Source organism: Taudactylus pleione, unplaced genomic scaffold (assembly GCF_031769625.1).
Source record: "Taudactylus pleione unplaced genomic scaffold, aTauple2 ptg000268l, whole genome shotgun sequence".
Taxonomy (NCBI): Eukaryota; Metazoa; Chordata; class Amphibia; order Anura; family Myobatrachidae; genus Taudactylus; species Taudactylus pleione.
Genome location: NW_028284670.1, coordinates 2,726,759 through 2,750,460, shown reverse-complemented (window position 1 = coordinate 2,750,460; position 23,702 = coordinate 2,726,759). Strand labels below are relative to the sequence as shown.

General features: G+C 38.4%; 2 protein-coding genes across 2 annotated transcripts in view; both read right to left on the bottom strand.

Annotated features, from left to right (window-relative positions):
* The window catches only part of LOC148513874 (olfactory receptor 10A7-like), a 28,175-nt gene extending 26,548 nt beyond the window's left edge, over positions 1 to 1,627 (bottom strand). Inside the window, exon 1 of the mRNA XM_088481295.1 lies at positions 1,529 to 1,627. Within this exon, the coding sequence (XP_088337421.1) occupies positions 1,529 to 1,627 (99 nt within the window). The remainder of the gene's footprint in view (positions 1 to 1,528) is intronic.
* Positions 1,628 to 13,786: 12,159 nt separating this feature from the next.
* Positions 13,787 to 14,716, bottom strand: LOC148513873 (olfactory receptor 6N1-like). The gene has a single exon (XM_088481294.1). The coding sequence runs from the start codon at positions 14,714 to 14,716 to the stop codon at positions 13,787 to 13,789; it is 930 nt and encodes a 309-aa protein (XP_088337420.1).
* Positions 14,717 to 23,702: the final 8,986 nt, after the last annotated feature.

The window sequence follows — 23,702 nt, the reverse complement described above, 5'->3', positions numbered from 1 at the left end:
AAATCTAATTTCATCCATATTGTTGGATTCTTTTGGAGATGTGATAGCATGAGCCAACTGACAGGCTCTGTTTTCTGGTCCCCTTTAATTAAATTACAGCATGTATCCATTTGGAAGGCTAAATGCAAATTTGGCCACCGGCTATGATATAGCAGTAATCAGCTAACAGGCTCCATATGAGACTCCCTCCCCCCGCAACAGATGACAATGACATATCTGGGGTTTCCCCTCTCATTTCACTCCACAGCACAGGACACTCACAGGACACTCCACATCAGGTCATGTATTCTGAAGTAGTTTACCCTTTTATCTAATCGCATAACCGGCTATATGTGCAGCAGGATATTGCATGAGAAATAGGATTTCTCTTTCCATTATAGATATTTTCACGGCACTGTAACCTGGTTTTTGTGGGGTCATTGTCTATGCTAATGTATTATCAAAACTGTTAATATCCTGCCTGATTCAATTTGAAGTACTAGGCATTATGTTCTCATCTTATTGTCTAGCAAGGCGTTAACCCTTTCATTACTGGTGGGTAACATAGGGCTATTTCCTATCCTTGGCAATCAGCAATTGATAAATTAGAGACACATTGGCGATTTAAATAAAACCCATATATTTTTCCTTTCTGTGTACTTCGGTATCCTTTATGGACTTGTTGATCACTTAGGATTATATTATATGTATTTTTGAATTTTCGTTTGTCTTAATATACCATTGATATACAGTATATGTCTTGTTTGACATACCAAGGCTACATATTAAGTAAATCACTGGTCAGTACTGCCTATATAAGGCACTTATAGTTTTTCAACTGACTTAATTGATTCAATCATATTAGGATATCATTAAGATTTACAGCCTATATGTAACATATTGTATGATCTATAGCAAACAACACTGTGTGGTTAATGTGACAATTTTAAATACATAACTATATTATTTATATTTTTTCTCATTTAGAGAATTTCATCAAATCAGTATTAGGGTTCTGAATATTCCTAGCCACTTCTCTCATATCAATTGGAGAGAAACTGTATAAAATTCAATTACATTTTTAATGTAATATTTACGTAATAAATGATGGTGGTCGTACAATGTGCACCTGTGATGTTTATCTTTAATTTTTTCCAAGCGGTTCTCATACCAACCTTATAGTTCTCTCACTGATTGTCCAATTCCTTCAGGTATGACAACCAACAGCAGAAATTGGGGTTGATGACGTGAATTTCTTCTTGTCTATTTTTCTCGGGACTACTACACCAGCAGATCGCTCACTCCTTTTCCTCTACTAAGTATTATGAGATTGAGCAGCAGAGCCTGGTTGTAGAATCTTTAGCCCCCATCTATCTATAGCTTTGCTACTCCACCATTACCTTGCATGGGAATTTATTAAGTACACTTCAGAATACCATTATTTACATCCATTGACCTGGTGTTTTTTATTATTGGGTACATGTTTCATGTTGTATTGTCAATTGTGTATTTGTCTATATTTCGCCCATCCAATCAAGGTTATTCTTACTGAGATTGACTTATTCACTTCTTTTTCACATCTTTTGTCAGTTTTTGTTATATCATTGTAAGTCCTTTTTATACGATTTTGGATATCATTAAAAGTCATGTTTTAACCAATATTATTTTTTTGAAACGACTGAGCGCACCAATATAGAGTCTTAGGTGCAGGTTCTTTATGAATCTGCACCTTTTGTTTTTCAAAATTTCTATTTATACTTTAGGTAGCACCACCACCCTGAAATTATTTGATAATTTACAACAATATTCATATCAGAGGTGACTATAGCAAATTTCTATATATTTATTTTCAATTTCTAGTGTATATCAGTGCGGTGAGTTTACCCCTTCCCCTCTCTTCTCCTTGTTTCTCATATTGGTAACAATGTCTGTGGCCATGAAAATATCACAAAGAGAAAGTTGAGTTAGGAAAAAGTACATAGGAGAATGTAGATTCTTGCTGTGAGACACCAGTGAAATGATGAGGAGGTTCCCACTTACTGTCAACCAGTAAATCACAAGCAACAGAGAGAAAGTTATAACCTTATGTTGCTGGAAACTTGGAATTCCGATCAGAAAAATTTCTTCAATTACTGTCCTATTCCTCATCTGGAAGGTATAAATACAGCAGAATAGTTCAGTAGCTCATGTATGATTCAATTATTTTATTTATTTATTTTATTTATTAACAGTTTCTTATATAGTGCAGCATATTCCGTTGCACTTTACAATTGTAAGCTTTAATAGAACAAACCTGGGTAATAAGAGACATATATATAGGTAGGCTCACAAGATTACAATCTATATTGAAATAGGCATTAATACACAAGGATAGGTGCTATATATTGCATTTTGGTCCAGCCAGAATGCACAGTTTCTTGGTGGGCTGCATGACCCATTCACACCAGAATGTCGGCCAAATGTCATGAGGATGTGAGAGAAAGACGATGTGTGAGGTTATGTGTGGACTGTGAGAGGGGATGTAATTAAATATGGAAGCTATGAAGGCTATGTGGGTGGTTCTGGGATCTGATAAGCTTGCCTGAAGAGGTGAGTTTTCATGGATCGCTTGAAGGATTGTAGACTAGAGGAAAGTCATATTGTGCATGGTAAAGCATTCCATAGAGTGGGTGCAGCCCGAAGAAAGTCCTGTAACCATGAGTGGGAGCAAGTAATGCATGGGGATGAGAGATGCAGATCTTGTGCTGAGTGGAGAGGTTGGGTAGGGAGATATTTTGAGATGAGTGAAGAGATGTATGTTGGTGTGGTTTGGTTAATAGCCTTATGTGTAAGTAAGAGTACTTTGTATTGAATATGGTAGAAAACCAATTCAATGTAATTTATCAACCTAGACTGAAAAATTTCATCATTACTGGCTACTCAGATGACCAAAAAAACAAGCAAAGGATTTGCAAATATGGTGGAGTTGGATCTTTAAAGATGTAGTGAAGGGTTTCTCCTCTCCAGTCATCAAGTGCCACCAGTGGGTTATGTTTTGTGGTTTCACAAATCATGCACAGCTGATTTAATCTATTTTGCTGGGTTATCCCACCTGCTTCCACAGATATAAATTATCAAAACATGACCTGATAGGGGTATTTGAGGATTAGGGTTGAAAACACCTGATGTAGAGTATTCATAGAACAAAAAGCAAAAGCTATTTGTTCTAACTGGATTCCTCCCGTAATGTACTAATATTTGGCTTATTAAGTGACACCAGCAGAATAGGGATATATATATATAAAGTGCTTTGTTGGTTCAATTTCTTCAGTCAGAGCTATTGTACATCAAGTTTGGCAAAAAAAAAAACATTTGCATGCAGCACATTTTCCCGAAGGTGTTTTATTTCAATTAGTAGAAACAGGACATGGATCAGGATGGAGAAACTATAGGCCAAATCTAGTTTAATACATTTTAATTGTTGACACATCTTACAACTGAACTACTGTAGTGTTGGCATTGCAACTGTTTGCAGATAACAATAATATAAGAGTTTATGATTTATTTTTGTTAAATAGTAATTTCAAAGCAAATGTATATATTGAATTCTTAATTAATATGTGTGGAATACAAATCATGCAATAAGCAACATTTGGTTAACTCCAGATTAATTTGAGTTATTCAGCCTTTAAAGAAAATAAAATTGATGACACATATTTACAAACTACACAATGTCATGGAAAATCATTGAATTTTGCACATTTTATTTAGTTTATTTTTATAACTATAATCTAAGGTAAATGAGTTTGTTGGGAAAATCATGCATGCTAGCAGAGCAATCTGTGATCTTTTCTACTTATTCGTAGGTGTGTTTGCTATGCTAGGAAGTCACAAATGTTAAAATCTGACTACCTATGTACCATAGTCTCCCTAGTATCCACAGTGTTCCTGTTGAAAATTAAGTTTATAATGCCCCTTTTCCACTGCCAGCAATAACCCGACTTTTTGTACGTGAGCATGCAGCAACCCGGGTTATTTTGCTGTGTGAAAGGGCAGGGTTGAAATAAGCTGGGTCGATTGACCTGAAATTTCAACTCTGGTCATGAGCAGGGTTGAACGTGGGTTCAACCCCGCTAGTGAAGCAGTGTGAATGGGTAACCCAGGTTTATGCAATACAGGTCCCATTCACTTCATAGGAAGAGCCGGGGATGGGAGATGAGATCATCTCCAAGTGCCGGCTCATTGCGTGATACAGACAGCGTCAGCAACCTTGGATTAGTGCTGGGTTGAGCCACCTGTCTGACAGGGGTCTCGGCCGGGTCACTCCCAAGATGGGCGCTTGAACAACATCCTGGGTGAGGTCCGGCAAACTAGTGGAGAAGGGGTATTAATGTAAGCTTGTATAGTGGTTGAGAGCACTATATCAGAATAATAATGATAATAATGATGCCACCGATGAAGATAATGGATCAGGACTGACTTTCCAAAGTTTGTTTCCTTGTGACTTTGATGACTGACCCTTTGTTCCCATATTGAGTATTTGATCATTGCCATTTTGTAAATGTCAATTTGTTCTAAGGCAACTGCAATCTACATAATACTGTATAATGCTGTTGCCTCATGAAGTAGATGATTACTTAAAATATGAGGTGACGAAGAGCTAACATCAATGGCACTGTCTTTGCATTTTAAGTTTCCCACAACCATATCTATCCTCAATATTTTCAAGCAAGCAGGAGTTATGCTTTTAAGACCCCATTGGTGGGTCAAGCTAAATTTTTATTCTCATTATGCACGTTTCATATGACAGGTGTAAATAGTTGTTATTATTGTTATTATTATTATTAAAATTATTATTATTATTATTATTATTTTTATTATGTATATGAAGTCAGAAAATTCTGCAGCTCATACAACATAGTTACTATAATATAAAAAACAAACAGAATTTTGTGGTCCACTGAAGGGATAATATTACTTATACAGTAGTGTACTATGCACTGGGCTTAATATTACCTTCTTTCTCTTGTTCCAAGTAAATGTTCTTGTTTTCCAATTGACAGAAAGATTCTCTCCAAGGATATGAAAACAAAAAGAGACAAAAAATCATATAGTGTAGTAAGTTTAAACCTTATAGTTCTATTTAAGATATGAAAGTCCAGAATCCAAACAGAAACAGCCTTATACTGTGTGTAGTCAAGTTCAACCAGAAAAATACCCAGTGTGTCAGGTACAGACAAATATTCGTAATGCTCACGTCAATGCTTACATCTATCCAGATGTTTCATACATATAATAGTATATTTAAAGCTTCATATCCATATGATCAGTCTGGAAAAATACCTTGTGCTTATATTGTGTAATCAAATTAGACTCAATTTATGCTTACATAAGTCTGTGTATTACCATAAAGGTTTCTTTAGGTGTTCTCTTTGATTTTCCATTTCATGGATACACTTTCACTCAAATCGAATAATGTAAATTTGGATTTTTATTTAAGCGATTGCCAAATGAACTTAAATATGCCAAAAATTTGTGAGAACAAAATCTAAAAGTAAATAAATAAATTAACACTTCTTTGCCAGTATGTCATTTAGCTTCCTGTAGCGCATACAGAAGCAGGTACAGTAGTCTGGTTCTTCTTGCAAATAAGAACAACAGGTGAGGCCAGTACACTGTGAAATTCATGTTACAACCAAGTGCTAACATCTCAGCTAACTCTAACCTAATGTCTGCCTTTAACTCCAGGGAAACTCTGTAAGCAGATTGCTTAATTGGAGTATGTTCTCTTCTGTTCACATGGAGAATGGATAAAGGGTTATTCCCAAATTCCCCCATGAAGAAGGGTAAAAACATTTGCTCAGTTGTGCCTTCTGTTGACCAGCGCACTGTGACCTAAAGTCAGCACCCTCTATAGATTGTGCCTTTCCCCTGGAACCTTCTAAATCCACTATAGGTTCAATTTGCACCATCCTTGGACAAAGATGAAACTGACCTGGTCCTGGTTTCTATGTCTGGAAAACCTTTTCTTAATTTGGTGAAAGAGATATACTGTAGGCTCTCTCAGTCTGCCTGGCATTTATTCTGGGACCCAAACTTTATGACCCACTTCATCATTCCACTGCGTAGGTTCCCTGGCATTCCTGGGACTGCACCATTTTCCCTTTAATTAACCATGTCAGTGCCTGAATTTTCTTTCTACCGTACATCTCATAACATACTCTGAAACTGAAACCTGCTTAAGTCTTGGGTACGTCTTAATAAGCAAATATGAGGTGTGGGCAGTAATTCGACCAGTATCATCAATGGTACTCATTCAGCATTTTTGAGCATCTGTTTCAGTGACCTTTTTTAAAAAATTCACGTACACCATGAATCTGAGGGTTAAAGGGACTAGTTAAAATATGTGGAACCTGCACTTCTTTATAGAAGCCCTCCAAAGCTCAATACACATTACAGCATATTATTTTCAACAATTGCATCAAGTTAATCACAGGCTCTTTACACAGATTCACATCTTTGTCAAGCTCAAAGGTACATAACAAACAAAAACCACCCACCATAATACAAAAAGAATAATCACCTTATTTCAAATACATTTGTAGAAAGATATAGAAATGTTGAACTGTTTGATGATAGCTTTGATAGAAAATGTTATTACTCATTATTGGATAATAATTTGACATTATATCACATGTACATAAACACAAAAATAACAGAGTAAAAAGATTCTATAATGGAACCATTCATATGGTAATTCAAATAGTAAAAGTGATAATTGAAAAAAATAGATTCTAACACAGACTAGCTCCTTGCATATTCTTACTGGGGAGGATCTTTCATGTAGAACACCATAAAGCATTCATTTATCATCATTTGATTTGCAAATAGAGATATAAGAACAAGATCTAGTGTAACGTAACTCAATTTTACAAATGATAATCTAAAATAGTAGTAATCACAAACAATAGGGGAAAAACCAATATATACATAGGTTCACAATTATTTCCCCTTCAGAACCCAAGTCAATATAGGTATAGAGATTGTATCAAGTGAAAAAGTACCTGGTCACTTTAGCTGTTACATTATTGCAGTGGTCCCAAAGTGGCAGTGGTTTCAGGTACTGTATATCATTCTGCTTAATGTGTTTCAAGTAATCTATTTATTGAATGTTGATGTAATCCAATCTATTCCTCCACACTCTTTGATCATTGCCTACATGTAAATGTCTTATTGCATCCTAGTTATATATTACTTCATTGACAAGTTGATAAGCAGCTGAATGTTTATAACTTTGCATTGCCTGTGTAAGTGTATATTTAGTTCCAGGTTATGTACAGTGCTAAAACACTCAAGATATGCTACACAAACCACTGTACATTCAAATCTGCATCTGCCCCACAATAAATTGTACTATAATCTAGGCCACATTAAATGCAAGACAATGGGCCTGATTCTGTAAGGATCATAATTGCAAAGCTGCACTTTGCAATTGCGATCCTTTGCAGATATGATAATGCAGCAGGAAGCATCACGCCCCCTGTGCATTACTTAACTGAGCTGCATTGTTCAATGCAGCATCGGTTCATCTGCATACCATCGGCCGGCTGCGGTGACCCATAGGGTCCCCCAGCCGGCAACCACAGTTTAGAAGAAGAGGCCAGGAAATCTCCTTCAACCAAAAGAGATACTGGCCTCTTCCCCCCCCCCCAATGGCAGTGACATGCCTCCACTTTGGGTAACGGAGGCTGTCACCGCGCCTCCCCATCCCCAAATGACAGCAGACTGCTGCCAGTTTGCAAGCGGATCCGCAGACCCGTTCTGCACTTACGCAGGATGGGTTTGACGCCTGCGCAGGATCCCAAACATCGGGAATCTGCGTTCAGCAGTGCACTAGCATGTAACGCTGAATCAGGCCCAATGTACACACTTCGATGAGGTGAGTATTATGCTTTAAAAAGTTTAGCCAATCTGTAATGATGATCTGATGGGTGCATCTGTGGAAGTCTTTGTTCAGCTATGTTCCTTTGGCATTTCTCTATACAGCTTTGTCTATATACAACTATAGTCAAATTGCACTAAATAGACTCGATAAGCACACCACAAACTGCAAATTACCCATGCTAAGCGTTATGCCAGAGTCTTCTTTAACAAAAAATACATCACTAATGAGACAAAAGTACCCCATCTGTGTCAAACCTGTTTGTCTTCCCCTCCCTTTTAGAATGTAAGCTCTTTCGAGCAGGGCACTCTACCCTCTTGTGCTTCTCCCTACTTTAGTTTAATCTACTTCTTTCTCACCACCAGGGCACCTAACACTTGGCTGCTTATGCTCTGTTGCTTATCTGGGTGTTATGGTCGTTAATGTAGCAATATATATTATCCATGTCCTTGTCCTGTATTGTATTGTTCTGTAATTTGCTTGTCTACAAATTGTTTATGTACTATGTAAGGCGCTGCGGAACACTTGTGGTGCCATATAAATAAATGATAATAATAATAAATAAATGATAGGGTACCCTGAACACACATGGCGGCCCAAAAAGAGTGACCAATGCCATGCCTTGCTACTTCTATCATTATGCTAAATGTGTAACTTTCTACCACATCCTTTGTAACAAAAGCACTAACTTAGTGTGGCTAGGACACTATATGTGACTTTATTTGCAGCAACTCTATGATGTGAATAAGTTAAAAAAAAATCAGAAAAAAGTCCTTAAGTATAGATATCACTGCTGGTATGGAGCATCTTATTCATGTCATATATATTGTGCAAAAATGTTAGGTGAATGAAGACCCATCTGTAAGACCCCTAAATTGACATAGCCATATCTTTACATGTGCAATGTCACCCCTAGTACCTGAACCCAGCAGAACTCTTCATGGCCAAGTGTAGGAAATCCATAAAAATAAGATATACAGTAAAAAGGGTGACAATGTCTCAGTGGCATCGCAAAGGTGTGTGGGCCACACCCGGGTGTCATGCACCTAGGTGCAGACTCCCCCTCAGTGACAGGAGCTGGGTGCTGCACTGTAGTATTAAGTGTAGCACTCAGCTCCCGACACTGTGAGGGAGCCGGAACTGCACACAGGACAGGGCAGTCTGCACCATTCCCCCCTTCGGACCCCCCCGGTAAAAAGCACGGGACAACGGGGTTCAGGCTGCGAGGTCACACCCCTTCCCAGGAGGCCACACATATTTCCTGTGAGGCTACTTCTCCTTTCCATGAGGCCACACTCCCTTTTTGGTGGCATGTGGCAGAGCCAGGTGCACAGCATCCCTTCCTGCACCAGGTAACAATGCAGGGAAGGACGCCACTGCAATGTCTATAAAGACACCTGATATTAGACAATCAGTAGGTTGATGGGGACAAAAGGTCAACACACTAAAGGTCTACATGAAAGAAGGTTGACATATAAAAATGGTCAACATATTTTTTTCCTAACCCTAATCTTCACCCTAACCGTAATTCTTCCCTTGTGCCTAACATTAACCCTCCCTCCTGGTGCCTAACCCTAACCATCGGAGTAGGTGCCTGACCATAACCATCCCTTCTAGTGCCTAACCCTCCAGGAAGTGCCTAACCCTGACCCTCCCTCCTGGTGCCTAACCCTAACTGTTGGGGTAAGTGCCATAATAGCAGATGACTCCTTTTTGGGGGCACTCTTGTAATAAAGTAATTGTTGATGAGTAAAAATAGCTAAAATTTTACTTTTAATATATAGGCACTTAAAAGAGAAAAAATACTTAGTTTGTTTCACAAACTCACAATTACCATAAAAATTCATATTCTGTGGTCTAAGGGCCTGATTCAGACCCACTCGCGAGTGGCTGTCCGCTCGCAAGTGGGTCGATGTTATGGACTGAGTATGCGCACGACGGAGGGAGCTCCGTCGTGTGCATGCGCCAGACGCGACGAGCGAAGGAAAGTCCTTCGCTCGTTGTGTCTGATCAAAGGGGGCATGCTGTCGATGTTGATTGACAGCACGCCCCCTTTGGTAGGTGTGCCGGGGGCGTGCCTCCCTGACGGGGGCGTTCCCATGGGAATGCCTCCCGTCAGAAGCCGGCCCACTGACATCACTAGTGATGTCAGTGGGAGTGATTTTGGCTCTGATAGAGCCAAAATCACTCCGGAGCTTGCGGTTGAAAACCTCAACCGCAGGCTCGGGCTCGCAATTTCGATAGTCGCGATGGTCACGACCATCGCGGCCATCAAAATGCACGCTCGTATAGCCTGTGGGTGGTGACCCACAGCTATACGAGCGACCAGGAGGACGCTCCATTTTCATGGAGGCCGGCCCTCATTCAGAGCGTGCGCTCTGCTCAGAGCGTACGGCTCTGAATGAGGGCCTAAGTTGCCACCACAGATAAGAAAACAAAGTAAAAAAAATACAATAACAAATAATAATCATTACAAAAAATTGCATAAACTCCCCTTGCAAATATTTTGGGGAAAAATCAAGGCGAAAATATATGATGCGCTTGTATCATTATAAAATAACAATCCCCATGTGCATTACTTTATCCATATTGTACTAGCCATCTCTATACATCTGCATCCGGTACATTCATTTTAAATAAAGAACATTTCCATTGTAATCATTGTACATTTTACAAGGAGCTTTATAGTTGGCCCATATTTTCTAAGGTTTTCAATCACCTATCGTATTATTGTTTGAAACAAGTGTTTGGATCCAATAAGGGGTATACTGAGTATCAATTGTCTGTTAAGTTGTTGCTCAGATTCAGTGACCCCTTATTCAGGCACTCAAGATAAACGGGTGTTCCTGCTAGCTTGGTTACTCAGCAATGGTTAATATTTGTGACTGTTGATCTGTCCTTATCTCACTCCATAGCTGTATTGCGTGCTATATGATTATTGAATTATCATTGACTCGCAATAGTATCCTTATGTAATTACTCAAACATCCCATTCCAAAAAGGAAACAAAGTAGCTCAGAGCCTAAATCAACATGAACTTTGTCTGAAAAAGGCAGCGATTAATATATTAGCACTGTAAGTCTATGCAACTCATAGTTACTCAGAATCTTGAATTAAATGGACCTTGTCTGTCAAATCGGCAAAGGTGGATATATTGTCACTATTAGTCCATACGTCTCTCAGTGTAATTTTGCATTCTTAGGCCCGTATTCAATATGTTTCACACCCGCGATACTTTTTTGGCTGGTGGACTTTTCGTCTAGATCGCGTATTTTAGGTACGGAAACTTTTCGGGCCCGTCCCCACGATTCCCCGTATTCAATATGAAAGTATGCGAAAACAGCACCCGGCGATACTTGAACATGAGGAAAGTCCTCTCCAAAATGGGGTAATCAGCCTGGCACCCCCCAAACCCCCCAAAAGATGCACTGACATGGGGGATCACTATGGATACCCCCAAATTGGCCTGCTGAAGGTATTTGGTGATTTTAAATGGTCTCAATAGGCGCTGTCTTGCTTATTTGCATAAGTGGTGAAGAATAGCATTTTGTTTTATTTTCTGGAGAAAATAACTAGTCCCTGCAAATTTTTGGTGCCTGAAAATGGGTGGTAGCATATATTAAAGTTGCTAAAGTATCGTTTAAAATTACGTTAAAAATCCACCTGCCGCAAACACCTGCAATCAAAAAAACACCTGGGGCATGCTTAGGGACCCTCCTGGATTCTACTTCGCTATTTTTTAACTTTGTCCCCAAACTTTTTTTTTTATGCCCCCAAAATGAAAGTAATTATTTGCGGTGTTCTTAAGTCTTTTTTAAGATTTTTTGATGCAGTTTACCTTTGGGGGACAGCCTTAAGGCTGCACAGGGGTTCCCGCAATGTTGCACCCCAAAACCCCAATTCTGCACTTTTTCCGCCTGCTATTCTTAAGCGAAACTTTTTTTGCCTATTACATTGCATTGACTTTCCGCCTTCAAATTGAATACGGCAATACTTTTCCACCTGGCAAAATGACGTCATCGGCGAAACTTTTTTGCCGATCTCAGCATTTCGCTCCAAATTGACTGCGGGCCTCAGTATGAAGTTTCAGCGATCATAGAGCTAAATTGTAAATTCAGGAAATCAGTCCAAATCCATTTTTCAATTACATTTATTGGCAGCATGAAAGCGAGAAAATAAGTAGCAGTCACATAATCACCACACCAAATCTGCTGTTTAACAATATAACATGTAGCATGCATTGATTGAAAAATGTGATCGGCTGAAGAAAGGTAAACACAGTTTCTACAGCGACTCTGGGCTGTGCCTAACCCGCTGGTATTCAAGATATTGCAGCGTAGCCTTTGCACTAAAAAGAGATATGAGGGAGCAGTAAATAAAGAAAAATGACCTGAGTTAAGATAAAGGTGGATGTGAGACGCGTATTGCTCCTTGAGTGTTGCCGGACGCCGGTGACGAGGTCAAGCTGTACACCGCTGGCTCTCCCTCCTCCTGGATGCGCATTTCACGTGTCAGCTTTCTCAAAGAGGGAGCCAAAAAATTTGTACCTGTCTACCTTCTTACATGTCAACTTTTAGTGTGACAACATTTTGACCCTCTCAACATTTTGTCCCTGTCGACCTATTAACTGTCTAACATCTGGTGTCTATCTAGACATTGTTGACCTTTTTACTGTCTATCTATAGACCGGATCCCTGAATGCACAAGGACAAGAAAATTTGTGCTAACCTTTGTGTCAATTGCTATAATGCCATGTTGTATTCAGTGGACGTACAAATACATTGTTAGAATAATATAATAGAGCCAATATTGATACAAACAATACAATTAGACAGATTCACAATGTAAGCAGAAGTCATACAAGGTTGTTGCAGTCTAATGAAACACATCACAAGATTCGTCCCACATTTACTTATTTTTTTGCCAGACATTTGTGTGGCTTTAATAAAAAATATTCACAATCAGGAGCTAGACAAAACACCATTAGATAACAAAAACTATTAAGATGTGCATATATTAAAATATATACCAGGCTGCTGCCTCCAATGAATTGGCCTGTACTTCTTTATGATAATGAACAATAAAGAAAAACAGTAAAAGTGCTGTCTACTATATAATAGATTTATCACCAACAATCAAAATTGAAATATCAATTTAATATGATAAAATATGACATGCTAAATAACACCGAAATGAAATAGAAATATATAAACTATAACTGTATGATGGTCTCCTCCCAGAAGAATCCAAATAAACATATGGCCAGACTTCTTAAATTGAATTAAATTGATTGAATGCAATTTGTTAACTAGAGTTAGTTCTTTATGCTCAAACTGGTGACTAGTCTTTGCAATCCTTGGTTGTATATATATATATATATATATATCAGTCATTGATATGATATAATACAGTATGTAGCATTGTTATTGAGGTTGTACTTATATTATATAACAGTCCTAACATTCCTGGTGTTACAATATTTGTGTAGATCTCAATCTCCCCCCACTGTCAGAATGCACCTATATTGGCAGCCATAGGGGGTCTACATGCACACAGTGCTCCAGGGAGAAGGTATGTGGAGACAGAGCTGGTCATCTGGGCACAGTGTGTCAGCTGCTGATGACATCAATCATCAGGTCCTACTATCTAAATTATGTCTATCCAGACATATACAGTTATATGAGGACAAAAGCATAGAAACTCCATTGCTTTCCTATGTGTCACTATCTTGCAATCATGGTAGACACGATTAAAAGCAACTACAGCAGTGAAGACTTTTATACAGTACATGCCACGTACCACAATGGAATATTGTTATCTTAACTAAATCTGAAAGCACAACTGTGTGTGGTAACCCTTGCATGCAATATGCTTGGTGTCCCTTATTTATTGATTCTTTTGTTCACTACCTATACATTTATTGAATGCTTTTATGATGTCTTTGTTCCTCAAGCTATAAATTATAGGGTTTAAAAATGGAGTAATCACTGTATACAGTAGAGAAAGTGCTTTACCCATGTTCATTGGTTTCCCTTTAGTTGGCATGAGATACATAGCATTAAGTGTCCCATAATATATAGATACCACAACAAAATGGGAGCTGCAGGTTGAATAGGCTTTCTCCCGTCCAACAACTGAAGTCATTCTAACAATTGTATAAATTATATAGCAGTAGGATACAGCAATAACTATAAAAGAACACAAAAATAATGGAATACCCAAAATACTACCTATCAATCGTACTGTGAAAACACTGGAGCAGGAAAGTGTAAGAACAGGGTCAAAATCACAAAAGAAATGGTCAATGATGTTTAATCCACAGAAGTGTAGACGGCATATTTGTGATGCTTGAATTAACACTATAATACAACTACTTATCCAAGACATGATAATTAGCTTCAGACAGAATAAGGAGCTCATTATAGAGTTATAATGTAGAGGGTTACAGATAGCTAGATATCGATCATAAGACATCACTGTCAGAAGAAAGCACTCTAAACTTTCAGAAAGGGCAAATAAATAAAATTGTGTAAAACATCCCATGAAGGACATGGTGCTTCTATCAAACAGGATGACACGAAGTAGATTAGGGACAATATCTGCGGTCAAAATGAGGTCAGATATGGATAGTTGCACCAGAAAGTAGTACATGGGAAAGTGGAGATTCTTGTCATAGTACACCAACATGATAATCAGGAGGTTCCCACATATTGTTGCACAGCAAATCGCAAGGAATGAGAAGAAGAGAAGAGCTTTAAAACCATTAATATTATTAAATCCCAGAAATATTATGGTAGTGACATTGTTATAATACATTTTGTAGACATAAAAGTGTCAGACAGGTTAATAAAACATGAATGCCTCCTCCTTTCTGGTAGTCTGAACTCACATCTATAAATAAGGGTTCAAACATAATGGCTAAAAAAAATAACAAATATTGTTAATGTGGGAATGTACTGTAGCTGGGTCATATAAAAAAGTAAAAAGACAGCAGAGGTCATAAACAATTCACTCAAGGGACAAAATTTACTAAGCAGTGGTCTCTATTCTATTCTAAACCCCGGCGGTTTGGTGGCGGGTGTTATTCTGTTCTAAACCCCGTGGGTTTGGTGGCGGTTTTGCAGCATTTTCTAAATGACAGCCCTGTTCTATTCTAGTCTAAAATGTGTTTTGAATGTGGTTTGGCGGTGGTTTTGCTATCTGCAGATTTACTAAGGCCAAAACCACAGCAACACTGCCATCAAAACACATTTTAGAATAGAATAGAACAGGGCTGTCATTTAGAAACTGCTACAAAACTGCCACCAAACCCCCGGGGTTTAGAATAGAATAGAAACCGCCACCAAACCACCGCTTAGTAAATTTTGCCCAAGGAATGCTACATTATGCTTGCAGTAAACCAATTTCTTTGCAACAAAAATTAGATATCCTTAGTACTGTACTTAAGGGCTTATTCAGAGGTTCCTGCTGTTCCAATTTTATCATAGATGGGCAATATTTTGAGGACTCTGCATGCATCGGAGATGCTGTGTGGATGTGCCACGATACAGCTTCGACATCAGTCGCAGTGTCTTGTTTGCCACAGCCTCAATAACAGGCTGTAGGTGTTTTGGGGTGGTGATGGGGAGCTTTGCAGAGAATGGGTGAATGTCAACCCCATTTTCTGGCCACGCTGATGCCAGTGGGTGTGTCCTCGGATGCAATTTCCTTGGCCCCTGCAGCTAAATATTGCAAGACATCCAGAGCAACCTGAGATTTAGTCACATGTCTGATGGTCCAGCCTATGTGTGCACTGTGATTTTGATGGCGCATCTTTGGATGCAGCCAACGGATCAGAGAAGCCGGGAGTAAGCATCATTAACACATGGCATTAGCTCTTGCATTCAGACATGATGCAACCAAGAACACAGAACACACAGCTGTCACCATCTGATTCAGGCCCTACTGCGCTTTTATCTATTTAATACACTATTAGTGAATTAAGGTGCTACATTTCCTAATAAATGCTCAAGCATAGGAATCTCTTCCCGTTGTTTTGCATCTAAGTTACATCAGACATTTTATGCCTTATGGAGAAAAAAGGATAGATGGATGAGGACAAATCTATTTGTCAGCATGTCTACATGCATCGTCTAGATACAGTAATACAAATTTTTAAAGTGTGTGCAAACAAGAAAAGCATACACTTTTCTCCATATATACATTTTGGTACTTGCACCTCTTAAAACTTGGAAAGATGAACAGGGGAGGGAAGGGGAACCCAAACACAAGTCAAGTACAAAAAGTCTATGTTCATGTATTAGCATACTGAGTTGGAATAATATGGAGATTGTATGAATTGAAGGTGTGGTGAAAATATGCACTAAAGATAATTACCTGTATACTGGATTTTTGGACTTGAATATGGGGTACAAAAAATAATTATGGAATTCCATGAGCCCGGTGTGTTTTTTCTAAATCGGTAAAGAAAAATTAATTTTAATTGTTATTATTATTATTATTATAAATATTATTATTATTTATTGTTCTTAAATTATTTTCAGAAAATGTTCATAAAAGTTTTAAAACATAACTAATAGGAACACAATTATGGGCAATATAAATGTAAAACTGAAAATGTTAAAGTAAAAATCAGCAAATTAAGATAGTCGTAATTTGTTGCAAATATATTAGTGTTGAACAAATGTAGTTTTTAAAACTATTGAAATGTGCGAGCTGCAGTAATTAGATAAATATGTATACACTTATCCTTTTTATTATCATATGCAGTGGATATAAATGTTTGAATACCCATGTTGATTTTCAGGTTTACTATACGATATATAAAGCCTGAAATCAACATAAAATATGGCAGCACTTTTATAACCTTTAATATGGCCTTGCAACCAACAAATAATTGAAAAACTAATCATACATTTGAAAAAAAATAAGTACAAATAACTACAATTGCATAAATGTGCACAATTTTGAAAGCAGTGAGTTTTATTTTTAAGAAGTCTTTATCAATTTAGCAATTCTATACTATTCTTCCCTACAAAAAATGTTCTAAGTTAAGTAAATTTCAAGCTGATCACCTCTTTTTAGCACTAGTTCAGTATTTATGTTGGTTTTCAATGGGATTAAGCCCTGGGATAACTGTGACTATGCCATTATGAAGATGTTGATGTTCCTTTTCTGATTACATTTCTTGATTGACTTGGTTATATTGCTTTGGGTTACTATTATGTTGGATGATTGGATGAACTTTTTTGTGTGAAATGGATTTTATCTTGCTAATTGAACAACTGACTCCTTGGTCTAAATATGTGAGATATTTGTCGTGTGCAAGGAGTGACCAAAAATGATTGTCAGCAATCCCTGAAGATACTTTCATGTTTACTGTAAGTTTTTCAGTAAATTCCCTGATAGATTTTAATCATTGCCTTGACAAGGAAAGTCCTGAAATTGCTAATGTCCATATTGTGCCATATTTCATAAAATTATTGGTGATAGTCCACAAAATGTTCCATGATGCATGTAATGCCCTTGAAATTATTTGATTCTCCCTTCCTATATATTACTTTTTAAAAGTTAAGATCTTGTAAATGTTTTTAAAAATCATTGCACATCATGGTTTTCATTGTTGTTTACCACCAAGTAAAATGCAAGTCAACCCTATAGTACTAGAAAAGCTGATCTTCATTTTTGGGATAACCACAATTATTTATTTTGCTATACAGTGTATGTTAATTACCTTTTGGCAATGTTTTAATGTGATTGTTAGCTCTGAACATAATACAGTCCTATAATGAAGGTATGTGCAGTCTTATGCATCCATTGTGTTGTAGGTTTTGTACAGTATTTTATCTATTTTTCATTAAAAAAATATATCTGTTTTTAATTTTTATTTTCCCAATTTGCAAAGCCACATTAAAGGTGAGAATATATATGCCTCTTATTTCAGGCTTGACATCACAAAATGATGTAAACTCAATCAGGGTATATACTGTAGACTTTTTAACTTCATCATAAGCCTCAGTTTTTGGTTTATTTGCATGCATGGATGAGAGACATATATAGTTATACTGTTTTAATGTTCATTTAACAGGTTGCTTAATATTTGCTTTACACTTATTTATCAATGTAATTTTACTTTGTTTCACTCATGAACTTCACTACTACTGCAAAATTATTTTTTAGAACTGTAGAAATGTTGTCTCTCAAATAAATAAAAGGTAGCATACTCTATCATATACAATAAATAGAAATGTATTAACAGTAAGAAATTACTTGAGAATTTACATTATTCTATAAAATGTGCACTTTTAAAAGTTTCAACATTATACGATCAGGGTCAAATTGAATTAAGTTATATTTTGTTTGTAGCTTAAATGATTAATATATTTTATTTCTATAAACAAATTACATTACAAAGTACAAAAAAACAAATATTAAGAAAATGAACTGCTGATGATACACATGGCTTTAAAAATATTTTTTATTTTTTAGCTATGTAGATAAATTGTTCCTGTACTTAATGGTTTAGGCTGTTTGAGGAAATTATGCTTTACCAAGGGAAATAAATAAAATAAAACTACTCTACTTACATATATCCACTTCAGAATTTGAAACAAAACAGGTAATTTACGAGAACTTTTGTGAAACGTCTAGCACTGTATGATGAAATATAACAGTGCTACGGTACAAATTATTTTATAAACTTGTAGGTTAAGCCCTGTAGAAATCCTTACTCTGAAGAGTACAGAGTTATTCTCTTGAGTGTTTATAACAAGTCCTGGGTGTAAATCTAGAAGTAACAAAAAGCTTAATTATAATTTAAAAAAATATTTCTGGAAAAAGATTAATAAAGTGTTGTTTAATATGTAAAATATAGATAACTGGGACCATGGTTCACACTTTGTGTCCTAGCTCTGCCATGTTAATATTATTTTGTCACAGCCCGGGCCTGTTTCCCCGGCTGCCGTGTCACTTATCGATTCTGCCAGTATTCTCTGTCATGTCCTAAACACAGACTTCAGTATTGCTTCTAAAGTATTGCAATGACAAGTCCCGATCACCTGACTGTAGCGGCCATTCGAGTGACAGTCTGAGCCTTCCCTCACCACCTGACTTTGATTAGACTATCCCGGGTAACCCAGAGGTATATCTTCCAGCTGCTGGCTCAAGAAAGTCACCAGTACAATGTCTAAGCTCAGTCTCTAAAATGTAAACTATGCTGTGCTCCTATTGCATTCTTTGATTTCCGTTGGTGCAGTTTTGTTCCTGTTTGCTGCCAGGACTCCTGCACGTATTCTACACCTGTGGCAGGTATTCCACTGGCTGCACAGGTATACTCAGCCTGTTCCAGTTAACTGAACCAGGAACACATCTGTGTATATACCATCAATGCAGCACAGTGAGTTTCTGCTGGTTCCTGCTCCATTGCTGCCATTCCTGGTATCACTATCCACTACCCATTCCAGTGTTCAGTCTACATCCAGTCCTGCTACCATCTGAATACTCCTGAATGCTGGATTACAGCGAAAACCCAGTTTGAGCCTGGTAGATATATTGCCAAGATCTACCACTCCAGCATTCTGGTTTACAGATACAAGTAAGAAGAGTGCTATTATATGTTATCTACAGTACCAGCCTGGTCAATCTACTGCTGCACTCTTCTCTGCTATGCATACCAACCTGTCTCCAACAATGAAGTCCCTGGTGGTCTAGTGGATATGATCCAGTACCTCTCCACCAAGACCCGGGTTCAATTCCTGGTCAAGGAAGTGTCCTCTACCACATGCCAAGAAGTCTCCTCACCCCTGCCAGCTTTTTCTACTCACCTCCAGACACCCATTCAGACTTTTCTCTGACACCAGGTCTACAAATAAATACAAGCCTGACAGTTTGTAGTGGCCACATGGATCCGTCCAAAAGAATTTGTCTATCACCAGATCTCCTTATTAATATTGTGGGACATCTGGAGGATCTGGAAGTGACAAGTTGCCAGCTGGTACAATGTCTACAGGAAATCTCCACCCATCAGTATATGATTCTAAACTCTGCTTCAGGGTCTGGAGTTCCTACCCCTCCTGCATAATCTATTGTTCCTGCACACAGAACTTCACCTACCAACTTCTAATAAATTTGATGGGAATCCCAATTTATGCCATGGGTTTTTAAATCAATGTGATGTGCACTTTACTCTTCAACCTACCACCTTTCCATCAGATTAAACAAAAATTGCCTATATGGCATCTCTGCTATTGGGTCAAGCCCTGGATTGGATATCCCCATTATGGGAGTGTTCAGATCAACTACTGTCCTCCTATACTGACTTCATTACCAGCTTCCATAGGATATTTGACAAGCCCGGAAGATCTACATCAGCATCTATAGACATTCTATGGCTACACAAGGCATACTGGAGCCTTTGACCAGTAATGGTAATGATATTGAGGGTACCAGGTATACACCAGCCTGGATCCAAGTACAAATGTCTTCACGCTGGATGCAAAATGTAGTGTACACCCATTGCAGTCAGTATGTTTTGACCCTATTAAGTCTTTTACAAGGCAATAGGGGTACTTTTATCTGTTTTTTTTTATACTAGGGATAACCTATCACAATCTAAATTGGAGGAGTCATCGCTAGTCACATCTAAAAAAAACATTTTTATATTTCCAAAAACAGGGCCGTAGATCACTTCCACCCCCACAGGAAGAGGAGGGGAAACTGCTGCTGCTTAATGGTGGTGAGCATTCTCCCTTGTCTCTGACTGCTGCTCAGAACACAGCAGCATGTGCTGGGCTGATGACAAGTAACAAGGAGGGGGGTGGCATTGGACCCAATTCCCCGCTTGGCCCCTCCAAAAAGCCTGGTCCTTAGTACCGTCTGCCCCTATTTTGGAGCCCCTGTCTCAAATTACACAAAACATATCTTCTATTCTATACAAATTTAGACTATGGGCCATATTCAATTAGCGGCAAAAATGGCCGTTTTTTTTGCCATAGGCAAAAACAGCCATTTTTCACAAAAAAATACAGTGATATTTTCACCAAAAAACATGCAAAAACACAATTGTGAAATATATTAGGAGAAAAGTTTTCTCCATCTGAGACCAGGCGAAAAAAAATGCAAAATCCCTTTTTTTGGCTAAAAATGTGGGGATATCTTTCAGAACCCTTTGGACACCCCCTCTAACAATAAATTACCCCCCCCAAAAATTGTAAGTTGCGCACTTTGGTGAAAAACGACCGCACAATTTTGGCTTGGTCTGGGATGGAGAAAACTTTCCTCCAGGTTTTTTTTGCCAATTGCGTTTTTACCTGTTTTTTGGCAAAAATATCACATTTTACTGGCGAAAAATAGCCTTTTTCACCTATGGTGGAAAAAACAGCCATTTTCACTGCTAATTGAATATAGCCCTCTATGTGTCATTAGTACAATATAGAAATGTAAATGAAACAAAACCAACAAAATACTCATAGGGCCTGTTTCAGAGCCGGATGCTCTGAAAGAGCGTTCACTCTGAATCAGGGCATTTTTTTTTGTAGTGCGGCCTCCTGGCCACTCGCATAGCTTGAGCAGCCAGGATGATGATCGCGGTGATCAAGACCATCGCGACCATCAGGCTTGTGACGAGACCCTTGTGGTAGGGTCTCATGGCTGCAAGCCCCAGAGAGCTTCTGGCTCTAATAGAGCAGGAAGCTCTCCCACTGATATCAGTGGGGCCGCCCACAAATAGCAGGCATTTGCATGGAAACGCCTCTGTTTGTGAAGCCACCCCTCCACCACACCTACAAAATGGGGTGAGCTGTCGATCAACATCGACAGCCGCCCCTTTTGTAGTGAGCCACGGAGTGAGAGAATTTCTCTCTCGCTCCGGGGCTTGCATGCGCACAGTGCGGCCGCTGCGCATGTGCAGGGCACACCATGGACCCGCTCGTGAGCACTCAAGCACTTGCGAGTGTGTCTGAATCAGGCCCATAGTGCAGAAACCGAATGTAAAGTTTTCATTGCTTCCAATTGCTCAAAACTTCCATGTTTTTTTGTATCCACTTAAACATGTCCAACCATAATATACTCCTATGTATATCTATTGTCTGTTTTTTATTCTAATAAAGTTTTGCTTTCTGGATGAAGCTAGAAGTTTACCATTGGCACTCCACTGGAAGTATGGGAGGCACCATTTTGGAATCTTATGCTGAATTTCTTCTGATTAATCATCCAGGAAGTGTTAACAATGACATCTTAAAACTGGTGATGGAAACTTCATTCTTACAGTATTAGTTGACCTGTTGAGTACTCAACTTTAAATATGGTGGGCACAATCTTTACTGCTGGTAGATACAAAGATAATGTCAGTTAGATGTTAAATTCTCACCTACATGTTTTTATAGGTCTAAGAATATATGGTTGTAAGAGAACATAAATATAAGAAATATGACTAACACATAAAAAAATAACAATTATGTATTTTCACATTAAGTGTGAGAGGAGAATGTCAAATAAATACTGATAATACATAATGGATCAATAACAAGCAATTAGAAGAGTAAAATTATTAGATGCTACTTAGTCCATGAACTATTTAATTTAGAAGTCCTTAATTAAACTTTTAAGCACTGTATCAAGGTCATTCGTGCATAGATAAGATGCATTTCTGACTTGGCTGATTCACTTTTTATGTCACTACTTCAATTGTTTATAACTATATTTAAGGTACCAACGTTTCTTTTTATTCCTTGGTGGTCATAATGATCTTCCTTAAAATGGGAAGAAAGGGCATGAGTATCTACGCCTTTTTTGATATGTTGTAGGTATTCTGCAAACTTCACTTATAATACTTTAGATGTTCATCCTATATAGGCCCGAATTAAATTAGTTTTGCAACCGCAATACTTTTTTGCCTGCCGGACTTTTTGCCTACATCTCGTATTTTAGCTACAGAAACTTATCAGTTGCATATACATGATTCACCCTATTCAATTCCAAATGAGGCAAAAATAGAGATACACGATTTCAAAACATGTGAAAAGTGGTGTCAGAATGGGCGAAATCAGCCTGAACCACCTCCAAAAAGATGTGGAGTCTTTAGGGATCAATGTAGTAGTGCCCAATTAGCCCTAAGGAAACAGTTTTGGGTACTTAAGTTCACACAATTGCCACTAATTAGCGTCTTTGCACAAGTGGTGAAGAATGGCATAAAGCAGTATTTTTAGGATAAAATAAATATTCCTGTAAAATATTGGGTACTTGAAAATGGGTGTAAGCATATTTAAAAGTTATTCAAGTGAAGTCAAAACAAACGTAAAAAATGCACCTTCAGCAAACACCTGCAATCCAAAAAACACCTCACCCATACTTGCAGTATGCAGTCGGGAAGCTGGCAAACGTAATCCTGATGGCCGGCTTCACGAATGCTTTATCCTGGCTAGGGTTAAATGACAGGTGTCAGGCATCCCGATCGAAGTGATGCCGGGTGCCGCTGTGGGGGGTGGGTTAGGTTTTGGGCTCCCGGGGGGGACTGAGGGTTAGGCACCCCCCAGGGAGGTTAAATTTAGGCTAGGGGAAGGGAGGGTTAGGGTTAGGCACCCCCGGGGGGGACTTAGGGTTAGGCACCCCCCCCGGGGGACTTAGGTTTAGGAGGCGGGGAAGAGGGGGTTAGGTTTAGGCACTTAGAGGGGGGATTAGGGTTAGGCACCCCTAAGGAGGGTTAGGGTTGGGGGGAGGTTAGGTTAGTAAATACTCACCTGGGGACGATCAGGATTTTCACCCATGTCGGGCAGCCGCTGTCTGGATTTGAACCGCCGGACTTGCA